This window comes from Oryctolagus cuniculus, chromosome 3, assembly GCF_051225735.1.
Source record: "Oryctolagus cuniculus isolate XC-2025 breed Fujian yellow rabbit chromosome 3, ASM5122573v1, whole genome shotgun sequence".
Classification (NCBI taxonomy): Eukaryota; Metazoa; Chordata; class Mammalia; order Lagomorpha; family Leporidae; genus Oryctolagus; species Oryctolagus cuniculus.
The window spans coordinates 173954662-173969696 of NC_142869.1; the positions used below are offsets into that span (position 1 = coordinate 173954662).

A 15035-nucleotide genomic window follows, 5' to 3' on the forward strand; every position below is an offset into this window, starting at 1 on the left:
TTAATCCAAGGTTTATTCTCTTTTTAAAATTTTTGTTCTTTATTTTTTTAAAAAAAATGTTTATTTTACAAGGGAGAGAGAGAAAGAAAGAAAATCTTCCATCTACTGTTTACTCCCCAGATGGCCCACCCAGAACACGGGCAGGTAACAGGCAGAAGCCAGGAACACAATCCGGGGATACCACAAGGGTGAAGTGGCCCAAGTACTTGGGCCACATCTGTTACCTTCCGGGTGCATTTGCAAGGAGTTGGATTAGGAATGGAGTGGTTGAGATCTAACCAGCACTCATATGAGATGCTGGCATCACAGGTAGTGGTTTAACTCTGTCCTACAACACCAGCCCCTACTCTTCTTTCTTTTTAATGGGTTTATTATTGGCAATCAAACTGCTACTGGCTTTTGGTTATTTATTTTGTATCCTGAAACTTTACTGAATTGGTTTATCAATTCTGATATCCACAGTCTTTGGTGGAGATATTAGGTTTTCCTATATAGATATTCCTATCATCTACAAACAGGGATGTTTAGACTTACCCTTTCCAATTTGTATGCTTTTATTTCTTTCTGTTGCACAATTACTCTGGCTGAAACTTCTAGTACTATATTGGATAAGAGTGTTAGCATTGTACATCTTTGTCTGATTCCAAATCTTAGTGGAAATGTTTCTAACTTTTCTGTATTCATTATGATATTGATGTGGGTTTGCATTTATTGCCTTTATTATGTTGAAGTATGTTCCTTCAGTATCTAATACATTCAGGTTTTATATTTTAAACGGATGTTGAATTGTGGCAAATGCCTTTTCTGTATCTATTGAGATACATATCATTTTAATCTTTGATTTCATAGATGTAATATGTTACATTTACTGATTTATGTATGTTGAACAATCCTCACATCTCTGGGATGAATCCCACTTGGTTGGAATGAAGGATATGTTTTAATGTGCTGTTGGATTCCGTTGGCTAATATTTTATTGGGAATTTTTGCATCTGTGTTCATCAAAGATGTTGGCCTGCAGTTTTCACTTGTGTGGTGATGGTTGTATTATTGCCTGGTTTTGAAATCAAAGGAATGCTGGCCTCATGGAGATTTAATTTGGAATGGTCCCCTCTGTTTCAATTACTTTGAATAGTTTTTTTTTTATGTTAACGTCTTTTATTAACTCCTCATATACAGTTACTTGTCTTCTGGTTTGTTGAAGCAGTAAGTCAGACAGCATTTGCCACAGTAATGTCTGTCGAAGTGGCTGGCCATGAACACGCCAGCACCACATTCATCTGAAGGGCACTCGCGACGCAGCCGACTGATCTTGCCGTTCTCATCCACCTTATAGTACTTCAGGACAGCCAGCTTAACCTTCTTTCTCTTATGCTTATTCTTCTTGGGAGTGGTGTAAGACTTCTTCTTCCTTTTCTTGGCACCCCCATGAAGTCTCAACACAAGGTGAAGAGTAGACTCCTTTTGAATGTTGTAGTCAGATAAAGTCCATCCATCTTCCAGTTGCTTGCCAGCAAAAATCAGTCTTTGCTGATCAGGAGGAATTCCTTCCTTATCCTGGATTTTGGCTTTTACATTTTCTATTGTATCCGAGGGTTCAACCTCGAGCGTGATGGTCTTCCCGTAAGGGTTTTCACGAAGATCTGCATCCTGGTGGCGGGCCCACCTGCGCGCAGATGGCAGATCGAAAAAGCTTGAATAGTTTTTAAAAATTGCTGTTGGTTTTCCTGTAAAAGTTTAATAGGATTCAGTAATGAAAGCAGCCCTGGACTTTTTTATGAAAGAATCTTCATTCTTGATCAATCTCATTGTTTCTTGGTCTGTCCAGTTTTCTGTCTTACTGGTTTACTTTTCATATGTTATCTGTACCAGAAATGTATCCAGTTCTGCTAGGTTTTCCATTTCTAGTGTATGGTTGTCCATAATGGTTCCTATTGATCCTTTTTTTTTTTGAAAGGCAGAGTGGACAGTGAGAGAGACAGAGAAAGGTCTTCCTTTTCCATTGGTTCACCCCCCAGTGGCCGCCATGGCTGGCGCACTGCGGCCGGTGCATCGCGCTGATCCAAAGCCAGGAGCCAGGTGCTTCTCTTGGTCTCCCCTGGGGGTGCAGGGCCCAAGTACTTGAACCATCCTCCACTGCACTCCCGGGCCACAGCAGAGAGCTGGACTGGAAGAGGAGCAACCAGGACAGAATCCAGTGCCCCGACAGAGATTAGAACCTGGGGTGCTGGTGCCGCATGCAGAGGATTAGCCTATTGAGCCACAGCGCCAGCCCCTATTGATCCTTTGTAATTCTGTGATGTCAGTTGTAACATTTCCTTCTTGACTTTTTATTTTATTTAATTTCCTCTTTTTTCTTCAGTGAGTCTAGGTAAGTATTTAATGGTCTTGTTTATATTTTCAAAAAACCAAGTCTTCATTTCACTTGTTGTTTGAAAGGTGTGTGGTAGAGCCTGCCCTGCAGGGGCCCCCAGCCACTTGCCTACAGTGGTCTTTCCCCTCACACTCTCTTCCCAGGCTACAGTCACTTGGAGGCCACTCCTTCCATACATGGTTGTCCTGCCCATGCCAAAGCAGGACATCCACTCTTGGAGGAGAACAGGCCTCCTGTGCAATCACAACTTTGGCATATAGGAAATCCACTGAGAAGAGGCATACAAAACCCAAACACTCAACCCTTCATGTTCTATTTCATTCCATGACTTGAGAATCCAGGGTTTTCTGCTGGGTTGGGATAGTATCTTTGGGAGATACAGGATAGATGCCTCTGATGGCAACCTTGTCCTGCACCCCACCACTCCAGCACTCTCAGGAAACACAGTGCCTGAGGGGGCTCTGCTCTGCCTCCATCTGAGCTTCGGGAGCTGGAAAATGTGCTACAGCACCGAGACAGAGAGATAGCAGTTTTGTTTTGTTTTAAAGATTTATTTATTTATTTGAAAGTCAGAGTTACACAGAGAGAGGCAGAGGCAGAGAGAGAGAGAGAGGTCTTCCATCTGATGGTTCACTCCCCAGTTGGCTGAAGCTGAGCCGATCCAAAGCCAGAGGCCAGGAGCTTCTTCTGGGTTTCCCATGTGGGTGCAGGGGCCCAAGGACTTGAATCATCTTACACTGCCTTTCCCAGACACATTATCATGGATCTGGATCAGAAGTGGAGCAGCTGTGACTCGAGCCGGTGCCCATTTGGGTTGCCAGAGCTGCAGGTAGCGGCTTAACCCACTATGCCACAATGCCAGTCCCCTACTACTGTTCATTAACAAGAACACTGGTGGAGTAGCAAGAAAACTGAGCTCATGTTCTAATGTACCTGCAGTATGGTTGCCCATCCGTTCTGACGGATACCCCACCTCCATTAAAACTTGCTACCTTGCTTACCACTACTCTCTTGACTCACGCCCGAATTCTTTCTGGTGAGAACACAACAACCTCTATTCCAGCCATCTCCGCTAACAGTTAATTATTCCGTTCACATAGAAGAAATGTTTTCTGCAGGTTAGTGTGCCTTGTGGTAAAATTCAGAGCAACTGAGGTATATGCATAAACCAGAAATTCAGGATGTTTTAGGACAGGTAAGATTTTTAAATGCCTTTGTCTTCAAATTTCAATACATATTAATATTTTATTCTTATTGGGCAGAAAATCATTGTTCTTATGTATTTTTTATTCAACCATGAGTACCTTGACTTTCCTACATTCATTATTAAACTGTAGTTGTGCTGTATCATTAATTTTTGTAATTTGGTATCAAGAAAGGGATATCAACATTATCACTCCTCAAAGATAACTACCCAATGTACAAGATTTAAAGTAAAGAAATAGGAGTCTGTCTTCTAGGCCAATTCTAGGCTCAATTCACCTTCAATTCTTTTCTGCCTTAAAAGAATTTCTTCTTGGGGCCGGTGCTGTGGTGCAAGTTAATCCTCCACCTGCCGCCAACAGCATCCCACAGAGGTGCTGGTTCATAGTCCTGTCCCAATCTACTCTACTTCCAATCCAGCTCTCTGCTATGGCCTGGGAGAGCAGCAGCAGATGACCCAAATCCTTGGGTCTCTGCACCGGGATGGGAGTCCTGGCTCCTAGCTTTAGATGAGCTCAGCTCCATTTGGGGAGTGAACCAGCAGATGGAAGACCTCTCTTTTCTCTCCCTGTTACTGCCTGTAACTCTACCTCTCAAATAAATAAAATATTTTTAAAAATTATTTTTTCTCTTGGTTTCTGTGGATATATTCAGGCAGGCCAAAATATAAACATGACTTAAAATGAGATTTTTAAGTAGGAAACACAGAAAACATTAGAACCAGATAAGGGCCGGTGCTGTGGCTCAATAGGCTAACCCTCCACCTTGTGGTGCCAGCACACTGGGTTCTAGTCCCAGTCGGGGCGCCGGATTCTGTCCCGGTTGCCCCTCTTCCAGGCCGGCTCTCTGCTGTGGCACAGGAGTGCAGTGGAGGATGGCCCAAGTGCTTGGGCCCTGCACCCCATGGGAGACCAGGAGAAGCACCTGGATCCTGCCTTAGGATCAGAGCAGTGCGCCGGCCGCAGCCCACGGGCCGCGGCGGCCATTGGAGGGTGAACCAACGGCAAAGGAAGACCTTTCTCTCTTTCGCTCACTGTCCACTCTGCCTGTCAAAAAAAAAAAAATATATTTAACTCAAACGTATCTTGGAAAATCATAGTGGCAAATAAAGAACCCCAACGTCTCCTATCATTAAATGATCAGTAATGCCCAGGAAACGACGGCAACATAATTCTTAGAGTGGTGGGTCGTTTTTAGGAAAAAAAAAAAAAGTACTTGTAAGGAGAAACTGCATTGGGCAATTCCCTCTCCCTTTGCAGCGAGGGTCTCGCGAGCTCCGAGACGCAGTTTACCGCAGGAGCTAGCAGAAACCCGCGAAGTCAGGCTGCTCCCCGCCGGGGACGCAGCCCTGGCTCCCGCAGTCCCCAGCGGGGCCGCCGACTTCCGCTCCTGCCGGGAACCGCGGCCGCCGCGCGCGCGACCTCCGCTGCGTCACATCCGGCCCGTGCGCGTCGGGCGCGCGGAGCCCGCGCTATGAAGTGCGTGTTCGTTACCGTAGGGACCACCAGCTTCGACGACCTCATTGCGTGCGTCTCGGCGCACGACAGCCTGCAAGTGAGTGGGGGACGGGCGCGGTGGCGGCTCGGCGCGGCCCGCCGCGGCCATTCGTCACTGCGGGCCCGGGAACCCTGCCGGACCGCGGCGCTCGGACGGAAGTCGCCGCAGCTGGACCGAGCGGCGCGGCCCCGCGCCCCGCCGAGCTCTCCCCCGGCCGCGGCTCCTGCCCGGCCCCGGCTTCCCGTCCGTCGGGCGCGCCCTCCTCAAGGCTCGCGGGCCTCGCAGCCCGGCTCTGAGGAGGGGGACCCTGGCCGTTCCCTGCGTCTCCCCGGCTAGCTTGCGACCCCCTTTGCACTGTTCTTTGCCGACTTGGAGAGCTGGGTCCCCGAGATGCATTTGGGCTGGTGAGGTCCCTGGTCGGGCTAAGTTGGGAAAATTAAGGTTATTTGGCCACCCTTGCTCCGTCTTCCTGCGGGCTTTAGCGTTTGTTACTGCGGTTTTCACGGGAGCCAATTTAAAAGGCCCGCGTTTTCTTATTTCCTGTTTCAGATAATCAAGAGCCTTGGTTACGACCGACTCATTCTCCAAATCGGTAGAGGAACGGTAGCACCTGAACCGTTCAGTACTGAGTCCTTTACTCTGGATGTGTACAGGTACAAGGATTCCTTGAAAGAAGACCTCGAGAAGGCAGATCTTGTTATTAGTCACGCAGGTAAAATGCCTTCGAATCTCAGGATTTGGTCTTTGCGACTTAGCAAAAACGAACTGACAAGACCTTTTTGTGCTAAAAATCACCAAAATTCCCGACGGTAGCCCTTTTGAGCATAATAATTCCTGAGTTATTTGAACGTAACAATTAAGAACCTTATTGGAATTTAGTATTTCTGGGTGAGAGAAGGATGGAAAATTCATCATCGCTGGCTCAACCTTCCAATAAAACACCCTAAGCACAGAAAGGAAGATAGTTTACCCGATGACACATGTAATGAACTGTCCCTTGAAATTCGTATTTGGGCTTAGAACTGAAGCAATGTTTAGCCTGCTGATGAGTTGGATTGGTCACGGTGAAATTCACTTTGAAAGATTTTTTTTGCATTTCTACTAAAAGTGTCTGTGAAATGAATTCAGTCAGAAATATTCTTTATAGATTATGCAAATCACTGCCTACTCTTAAGAGAACCGTGCTAATGATCTAGTTAATTAGACTTCCAGTTCCTTCATAATTGTATTTAGGGAACGTTGCAATTTTCACTGCCAGGAGGGAGGATATTCCTGGTTTTTAAAGAGTCTAGTTTGAGGAAAGAAAAGTCATTAGATATGGACATCACTAACAGATTAGTGATTGATTAAAAAAGAGTATAATAGTTCAAGAGCTTTTGGAGCTGCTCTGAATGCTTTGTGTCTTTTATCTTGTTTAATTCTCCCATATGAAGTAAATGTAAGGAAATTCCAGAAACTTCATGGAAGTTACAATTAAAGGATATTTATTTTGATGGAAAAAATTTTGAAGTCCATGCGTAACTTTTTCATAATACACATTTTTCATAAACTTTTTATGTACCCGTGTTTCTCCATTTTATAGATGAGGAAACAGAAACAAGGGTTAAGTAATTTGTCCAGTCAATAAGTGGTAGATAGATAACAATCTGGTGCTGAAGACTTTGTTAATTACCCCTTCCCTTAAAAGGAACTGTCCACTCATCAGTGTTCTTGCTCCCATTTAAAATAGCTGCGTGATTTTATTTTTATTTATTTATTTATTTTTTTAACAGGCAGAGTGGACAGTGAGAGAGAGAGACAGAGAGAAAGGTCTTCCTTTGCCATTGGTTCACCCTCCAATGGCCGGCGCGCTGCGGCCGGCGCACGGCGCTGATCCAATGGCAGGAGCCAGGAGCCAGGTGCTTTTCCTGGTCTCCCATGGGGTGCAGGGCCCAAGCACCTGGGCCATCCTCCACTGCACTCCCTGGCCACAGCAGAGGGCTGGCCTGGAAGAGGGGCAACCGGGACAGAATCCAGTGCCCCAACCGGGACTAGAACCCGGTGTGCCGGCGCCGCTAGGCGGAGGATTAGCCTAGTGAGCCTCGGCGCCGGCCTCTGCGTGATTTTAGATTCAAAGTTGAGTTGATTCTAATATTTTATGGGTGAAAATTCGTAGCACTGTAGTTGTTCTGGGTATGACATCTTACAGCTAGACACATAAGGAGCAGGCAGTGCTTTTCTTTGTTACCAGTTTGTGTTTGAGTAGAAGTAAGCTGCAGTTGTCCCTTGGTATCCTTGGAGGATTGATTCCAGGACGCTGTGCAGACACTCCAGTCTCTTATAAAATAGAATAGTATGTGCATGTGACTTAGACACATCCTTCTGTGTACTGCACTCGAAATCATCTCAAGATTGCTTGTACCAGCAGGATCGGTGGCCACTCGGCGCAGGCAGTTCAGTAATTGCGTTGTCTGCTAAGGTTTTCCAGGAGTGAGCAGACAAGGCTTTCTGAAAGGCAGCTAAGTCTCAGCAGCGGGAACACTGAGAGTGACGCCAGCCCAGCTTTCAAGAACATCTGGGCTTGCTAGAGAAAAAGAAAGATTACAAACTGCACTAATGACTGCCATAAAAACAAGAATACCTCAGAGCTCTCTGGAAGAAGATGCTTAAAAAACATCCAGATGAATTTTACTATAAAATGATTCATGTTAGACTCCAGGATGGAATTCATCTTATTAAGGAGACAAAGGAAGATGTAACTCTAGAACAGATAAAGCTGATGAGAACTCAGGCTGTCAAATATATAGAAATGAAAAGGGATGCAGAAGCTAAGAAAATTGAAAGACTAAAATCAGAGCTCCATCTGCTGGATTTCCAGGGGAAGCAACAGAATAAGCATGTGTTTTTTTGACACGAAAAAGGAAGTTGAATGGTTTGATGTAACTCATCTGCCTACAGCTCTGGAACTAGGCAACAGGGTTTTCAGTAGACCCAAGATAGAGATCTTACAGAAGAAAAAATTAAAGGAGTTACCCATCAGACTCGGCTTAAGCGGGTAGTTAAAGAGAGAAGAAGTAATATAACTGCCTGATAGCAGCGGATTGAACAAGAGAAGGAATTGTTGTTGCACAGAAAATTGAAATATGCAAAGTTCTTATGGATAAAACTCAGGAGGTGAAGATGAGGAAAGAAGTAGTGAACTCTCCAGCTATTTACAAATTTCAGAGTCTTCAAAAATGTTGAAGTGTTATAGATATGCCTCAACATTCTACATTGAAAGATCACTGTATTTTTTTCTGGTGACTTCAGATTTGATCAGTCCACATTGCATGGTTTTCCTGTTTGTAAGCATCATTGATCATTGAGCTGACTTTTTTTTTAAGATTTATTTATTTGAAAGGCAGAGTTGGGGGGGGGGGCAGGGGCGGGGGTGGCTTCCATGCACTGGTTAACTCCCCAAATGGCTGTAACTGCTGGAGCTTGGCCGAGCCAAAGCCAGGAGCCAAGAGCTTCTTCCAGGTCTCCCATGTGTGTACGAGGGCCCAAGGACTTGGACCATCCTCTATAGCTTTCCCAGGCCGTAGCAGAGAGCTGGATCAGAAGTGGAGCAGCCAGGACCCGAACTGGCACCCATATGGGATGACAGCACTGCAGGCAGCTGCTAACCACTATACCACAGTGCCAGCCCCTGAGCTGACATTTGATCTTTCTGTGCACAACATTAAAGCACCTGTCATTTAAAAAAATATATATGTTGCTTATAATACCTAATACAGGGTAAATACTATGTAAGTAGTAGTTATATAAGGTTACTAAAAATTTTATGGAAAATGGAATTAAAAGATAAGTTTATTCATAGAAAAACTTTGAAACCCACAGATTTTTCATAGCATGCATCTTCCATGAACTTTTTAAAGACTTTAGTGTGCATGAATTTCCAAAATTTTTTATCAAAATAAACTTTTCTGTTTATTTGAAAGGCAGAGTAAAAGAGATTCTATTTGTTGAATCATTCCTGACATGCCTGCAACAGCTAGGGCTGGGCAGTGCTAGAGCTAGAAGCCCAGAGCATAGAACTCTACCCAGGTTTCTCAGATGAGTGGCAGTGACTCAGGTACTTGAGATATCATATGTTGCCCCCAGAGTGTACATTGCAAGGAAGCTGGATTAAAAGTAGAGACCGGGGGACAGAATCCTGGCACACAGCTTAAGCCACCACCTGGAATGCTGCATTTCATATGTGTACCTGTTCAAGTCCTGGTTGCACTACTTTTGATCCATCTCCTTACTAATGCACCTGGGAAAGCAGCAGCAGATGACCCAAGCACTTGGGCCCCTGTAACTCACATGGGAGACCTTGATGGAGTCCCAGGCTCCTGGATTCTATGAGCCAGTGGATGAAAGATATTTTTTTCTCTCTCCCTGTATCTCGATATCTATCTCTGTCTTCTCTCTTTCAAATAAATAGTCTTTTAAAAAAAAAATCTGCTCTCTGAGCATGCAACTCACTGTTAAAAAAAAAAAGGGGGGGGGCCAGCGCCGTGGCTCACTTGGCTAATCCTCAGCCTGCGGCACTGGCATCCCATATGGGCACCGGGTGCTAGTCCCGGCTGCTCCTCTTCCAGTCCAGCTCTCTGCTGTGGCCTGGGAAGGCAGTGGAGGATGGCCTAAGTCCTTGGGCCCTGCACCCGCATGGGAGACCAGGAGGAAGCACCTGGCTCCTGGCTTCAGATCAGCACAGCACACCAGCCGTCGCAGCCATTTAGTGGGTGAACTAATGGAAGGAAGACCTTTCTCTCTGTCTCTGTCTCTCTCTCTCTCTCTCTCTGTCTAACTCTACCTGTCAGATGAAAAAAAAAAAAAAAAAAGGCTGGACTAGGTGGTCCCAGGCATTCTGCCACAATGCCTTCCCTGAAAATAAATCTTTTTAAAGGATTGATTTATTTATTTGAAAGAGTACACAGAAGCAGAGAAAGAGAGATATACCTTCCATCTGTTGGTTTACTCCCTAAATGGCCACAATGTCCATGGCTGACCAGGCCAAAGCCAGGAGCCAGGAGCTTCTTCCAGGTCTCCCACATGAGCGCAGGGGCCCAAGCACTTGGGCCATCTTCCACTGCTTTCCTAGGCACATTAGCAGGGAGTTGGAGTGGAAGTGGAGCAGCCAGGACTCAAACGGGTGTCCACATGGGATGCCAGCGTTGAAGGTGGCAGCTATACCTGCTATGTCGTAGCACCAGCCCCCAAAATAACTTTTAATTCCGTTTTTCCACAAATTTTTTAAAGTATCCTTGTATTGTTTAGGGAATAACAAGAAAAAACCTACACAACGTTTTGTATGGATCCAGTTTGTTTCCAGAATACTGTTTTAAAGATTATTTATTTGAAAGGAGGAGTCACAGGCAGAGACAGAGAGATCTTCCACCCACTAGTTCACTCCACAAATAGTTGCATTGGCTGGGTCTGGGCCAAGCCCAAGCCAGGAGCCTGGAACTCCATCTGAGTCTCCTACGTGGGTGGCAGGGCCAACATTGTGGCGCAGCAGGTTAAACTTTTACCTGCGACATTGGCCTCTTGTGTGAGTGCCAGTTTGAGCCCCAGCTACTCCACTTCCAATCCAGCTCCTTGCTAATGCTCCTAAGAAAGTAGCAGAAGATGGCCGAAGTATTTGGACTCCTGTCGCTCACATAGGAAACCCGGATGGAGATCTAGGCTTCTAGCTTTATCCTGGCACAGCCTCAGCCATTGCAACCATTTGGGGAGTGAACTAGCGGTTGGAAGATCTCTCTCTGTCTCTCCCTCTCTGTGACTCTGTCTTTCAAATAAATAAAACTTAAAAAAAAAATCGTATTAACAGGGCCAGCACTGTGGCACAGTGGGTGAATGCCCTAGCCTGAAGTGCCGGTATCCCATATGGGTGCCAGTTCGAGTCCCAGCTGCTCCTCTTCCTATCCAGCTCTCTGCTGTGGCCTGGGAAAGCAGTAGAAGATGGCCCAAGTCCTTGGGCCCCTGCACCCACGTGGGAGACCTGGAAGAAGCTCCTGGCTCCTGGCTTCGGACTGGCACAGCTCTGGCCATTGTGGCCATCTGGGGAGTGAACCATCGGATGGAAGACCTCTCTCTCTCTCTCTCTGCCTCTCCTCTCTCTGTGTAACTCAGACTTTCAAATAAATAAATCTCTTAAAAAATCATATTAACAAATTTATTTTATTTTATTTTATGGTAGGTGCAGGAAGCTGTTTGGAGACTCTGGAGAAAGGAAAGCCACTTGTAGTAGTTATAAATGAAAAGTTGATGAACAATCATCAGCTGGAATTGGCAAAGCAACTGCACAAAGAGGGATATCTCTTCTACTGTACTTGCAGGTATACTAGAGACTGATTATTTGACCACTAACTGATTCCTCCCTGGGTGTTCTTATCCACCTGCCTAGCCCATCTGTCTCTTGCCTGTTCCCTTCTCTCACTAAACATACTTCAATTTTTTTTCACCTAAGAAGCCATCTCATTTGTTTCCCTTTTTGACGGATCTCTGTGTTACATATCTTTCTATGTATGTGACTTTTTGCATGTGAATATATGAGTATGTGTGTTTATCTGAGTGCACAGCTCTCTGAGCATGTAATTTCCAAGTTCATTGTTCAGATTTCAGTATTCAGCAGAGGCATTTACTTACTTTAGTTAAAGTTTGCTTTCAGTAAGCCCACTCACATCCCGAAATTAAATTTACTAATTCATGTATTCAATTTTACCTAATATGTAATGGGTGCTGTTTTAGGCATTGTAGATATAGTGGTTAAAAAAAAAAGAGGTAAAGTCCCTGTGCTCATAGTGCTTACATTCTAGTGTTGGTTGATTGACAGTAAACAAGTATACAAACAATCACAATAATTACACATGGAGAAATGTCCTGCAAAGAAAATAAGCCAGGGAGATACCAGAGGTGAAGACCAATTAGATATAATTGTCAGGGGAGGCCTGACATGACCTTTGAGCTGAGGCCTGAATTCCGTGGAAGAGCCAGTCTTGTGAAGCTGTTGAGGCAGAGGAGCAGCAATTGCAGTAGCCCAAAGTTAGGAGTGAAGTTGGAGTTTGGTGTGCTTGAGGAACAGAGGGAAGGTTAATGTAGCAGGAACGTAGTATGCAAGGGAGAACGTAGTAGACGATAAGGCTGGACAGGGTTAGTTTATGTAAGACTTCTGTTTTTATTCTAAGGTAAACAAGCTATCAGTGAAGTGTTTTGAGCAGGGGAATTACTTAATGGTAAGAAGTATTGCTTTCTGGAAACATGTTAGAATTCAACAGGAACTGATTGACATTATAATAGGAGAATGAAGAAAATTTCTGGTTGTTTTCTGTTCATTCTTCCATGAGATACTAGAGCTTCCCAAAGGGCCAGGTCAGTAGTTTCTAACTGTTTGACTTTAAACTCTATCCTAGTTTGATGTTTTGTAGGGTAAATACCTCATAGAAGTATTTTGAATTACGTATTTTTGTCATAATACATTGAAGTTAACTAAAAATAAGTAAACCATAGAATAAATTAGCTAGACCATAATAAGCTTTCCTTTTACTTTGCCTGTTTTATCTCTTAGGCGCTCAGTAAATACTTGTTCATTCATTAACACTGAGCACCTACTACATGCAAGGCGTTCTTAGGAACTTGGTATATACATCAGTGAACAAAATGAAGATTCCTGTTCTCATTTGAGAGGACATTGACTCAGGAGTAGAACTGTTGGTTGTCCTCATTTGTACATTGAGAGCAGTCAGAGGGCTCTGCAATGGAGAAGCCCGTTTTGAAGCATTGTGAGTCAGCGGAGAAGCTGAACAGTTGAAATTATGTGTCCTTTAAAGATGATTGGCATATCTGTCTGGATAACTGAGATTGCTGGGGAATAAGCACTCATCTCCCTAACTGGTTTCTGTGAATCAGTTTTTCCAGTTATATTTGATGATTATTTTCACTCAGAATGATACAGCGGTGACTTTGTTAGTACATTTGAAAAGGGGAGAGATTGACTTCAGAAACACATCCTCACATTTTATAGAGACCAAAACGTGAACTGTACATGTCTTTAATTTATTCATTGTGTCCCATAGTTCTAGAAGTGTTTTTCTTACATTAATTTCTTTCTTTTTTTTTTTCGTTAAATATTTATTTATTTGAAAGTCAGAGTTACACAGAGAGAAGGAGAGGCAGAGAGACAGAGAGATCTTCCATCCGCTGGTTCACTCCCCAGTTGGCCACAATGGCCAGAGCTGTGCCAGTCCGAAGCCAGGAGCCACGAACTTCCTCTGGGTCTCCCACGTGGGTGCAGGAGCCCAAGGACTTGGGCCATCTTCTGCTGCTTTTCCAGGCCATAGCAGAGAGCTGGCTCGGAAGTGGATCATCCAGGACTCCAACTGTTGCCCTGAAGATGGCAGCTTTACCCACTATGCGCAGCACTGGGCCCCTGCATTAATTTCAAGAAAGTCAAACACATGAAAGCAGTAAGATTCAATAATTGGTTGTATTTTCATTTTGGGTAAATCATTTTTTTTCCAAACTTATACCAGTAGTATATCTGTTCCAATTGAAGTGACTGATTTAAATAAATGCCTGAGGGGCTGGCACTGTGGCGAGGCGGGTAAAGCTGCCGCCTACAGTGCCAGCATCCCACGTGAGCACTGGTTCCAGTCCTGGCTGCTCCACTTCCAATCCAGCTCTCTGCTATGGCCTGGGAGGGCAGTAGAAGATGGCCCAAGTGCTTGGGTCCTTGCACCCACCTGGAAGACCCAGAAGAATCTGCTGGCCCCTGACTTTGGATCAGTGCAGCTTTGGCCGTTGTGGTTAAATGGGGAGTGAATCAGCAGCTGAAAGACCTCTCTCTCTGCCTCTCCTTCTCTCTCTGTGTAACTCTGACTTTCAAATAAATAAATCTTTAAAAAATGAATAAATAAGTAAATAAATGCCTGAAATAACAGTTTCATGTTGTCATTTAGAACCTTATTTCTGGGGCCAGCACTGTGGTGTAGCTGGTAAAACTGCCACCTGCAGTGCCGGCATCCCACATGGGTGCCAGTTTGAGTCCTGGGTGCTCCTCTTCCAATCCTGCTCTCTTCCATGGCCTGGGAAAGCAGTAGATGACCCAACTCCTTGGGCCCCTGCACCCGCCTGGGAGACCCAGAGGAAGTGCCTTGCTCCTGGATTCAGATCAGCACAGCTTTGGCCATTGCGTCCAGTTGGGGGATCAACCAGTGCATAGAAGATCTCGGTCTCTCTCTGCCTCTCCTCCTCTCTCTCTGTAACTCTGACTTTCAAATAAATAAATCAATCTTATTTAAAAAAAAAAAACTTATTTCTAAAATGCATGATGGTTTTATATTGCTTATTTATATATGGATTTATGATAGTAAATTACTGCAGGAAAGTTATTTTACAATCTCCATGCGTGGTCTAGTCTTTTCTTGCCTGGAAGCTATTACTTTTGGTTTCATTGATTGTATTTTCATAAATTAATTTTGTTTCAATTAATATCTGCCCGGTCCTGAGAAGTGTTATTACAAAGCCACATGAACACTTTTTTCATGAAGTAACTACATTTCTGAAATATTACCTTGATGTAGAAAAGAATGTATTTGTTGAATTTGTGTTGACATTTTATAGTATTCTTTGTATTGCTTTGACTATCTTAGTATGTATGCCTAGAATATTAAAATACATAAAAATTATGTGCAATTTAAGAAGCATCACTATGTTTTTGGAAGTTAGGCTTACTCATCGAGTGGACAGCAGGTGAATTATGCAATTTTCTCCCACTTTACCTAATATTTTTCTTCTTTTGTTTTAGCACGCTTCCTGGGCTGTTACAGTCAATGGACTTATCAACATTGAAATGTTATCCTCCTGGCCAGTCAGAAAAATTTTCTGCATTTTTGGATAAAGTTGTTGGATTACAAAAATAAACACTAAACTCTCAATACTTTAAAAACACCCCAAA

The 15035-nt window shown here is 44.2% G+C and overlaps 1 protein-coding gene and 2 pseudogenes across 2 annotated transcripts; 2 read left to right on the forward strand and 1 right to left on the reverse strand.

The window, feature by feature from the left end:
- Window positions 1-1135: 1135 nt before the first annotated feature.
- LOC100343890 (ubiquitin-ribosomal protein eS31 fusion protein pseudogene) lies at window positions 1136-1664 on the reverse strand (annotated as a pseudogene).
- A 3284-nt stretch (window positions 1665-4948) lies between these two features.
- LOC149127606 (UDP-N-acetylglucosamine transferase subunit ALG13) lies at window positions 4949-15035 on the forward strand. The gene is made up of 4 exons (XM_002711939.6): window positions 4949-5131; window positions 5624-5786; window positions 11280-11418; window positions 14886-15035. The coding sequence occupies exons 1-4, from the start codon at window positions 5051-5053 to the stop codon at window positions 14998-15000; spliced, it is 498 nt and encodes a 165-aa protein (XP_002711985.1). The 5' UTR covers window positions 4949-5050; the 3' UTR covers window positions 15001-15035.
- LOC103348622 (putative U3 small nucleolar RNA-associated protein 11 pseudogene) lies at window positions 6398-8419 on the forward strand (annotated as a pseudogene). The gene has a single exon (XR_016231789.1). The product of XR_016231789.1 is annotated as a putative U3 small nucleolar RNA-associated protein 11 pseudogene (transcript).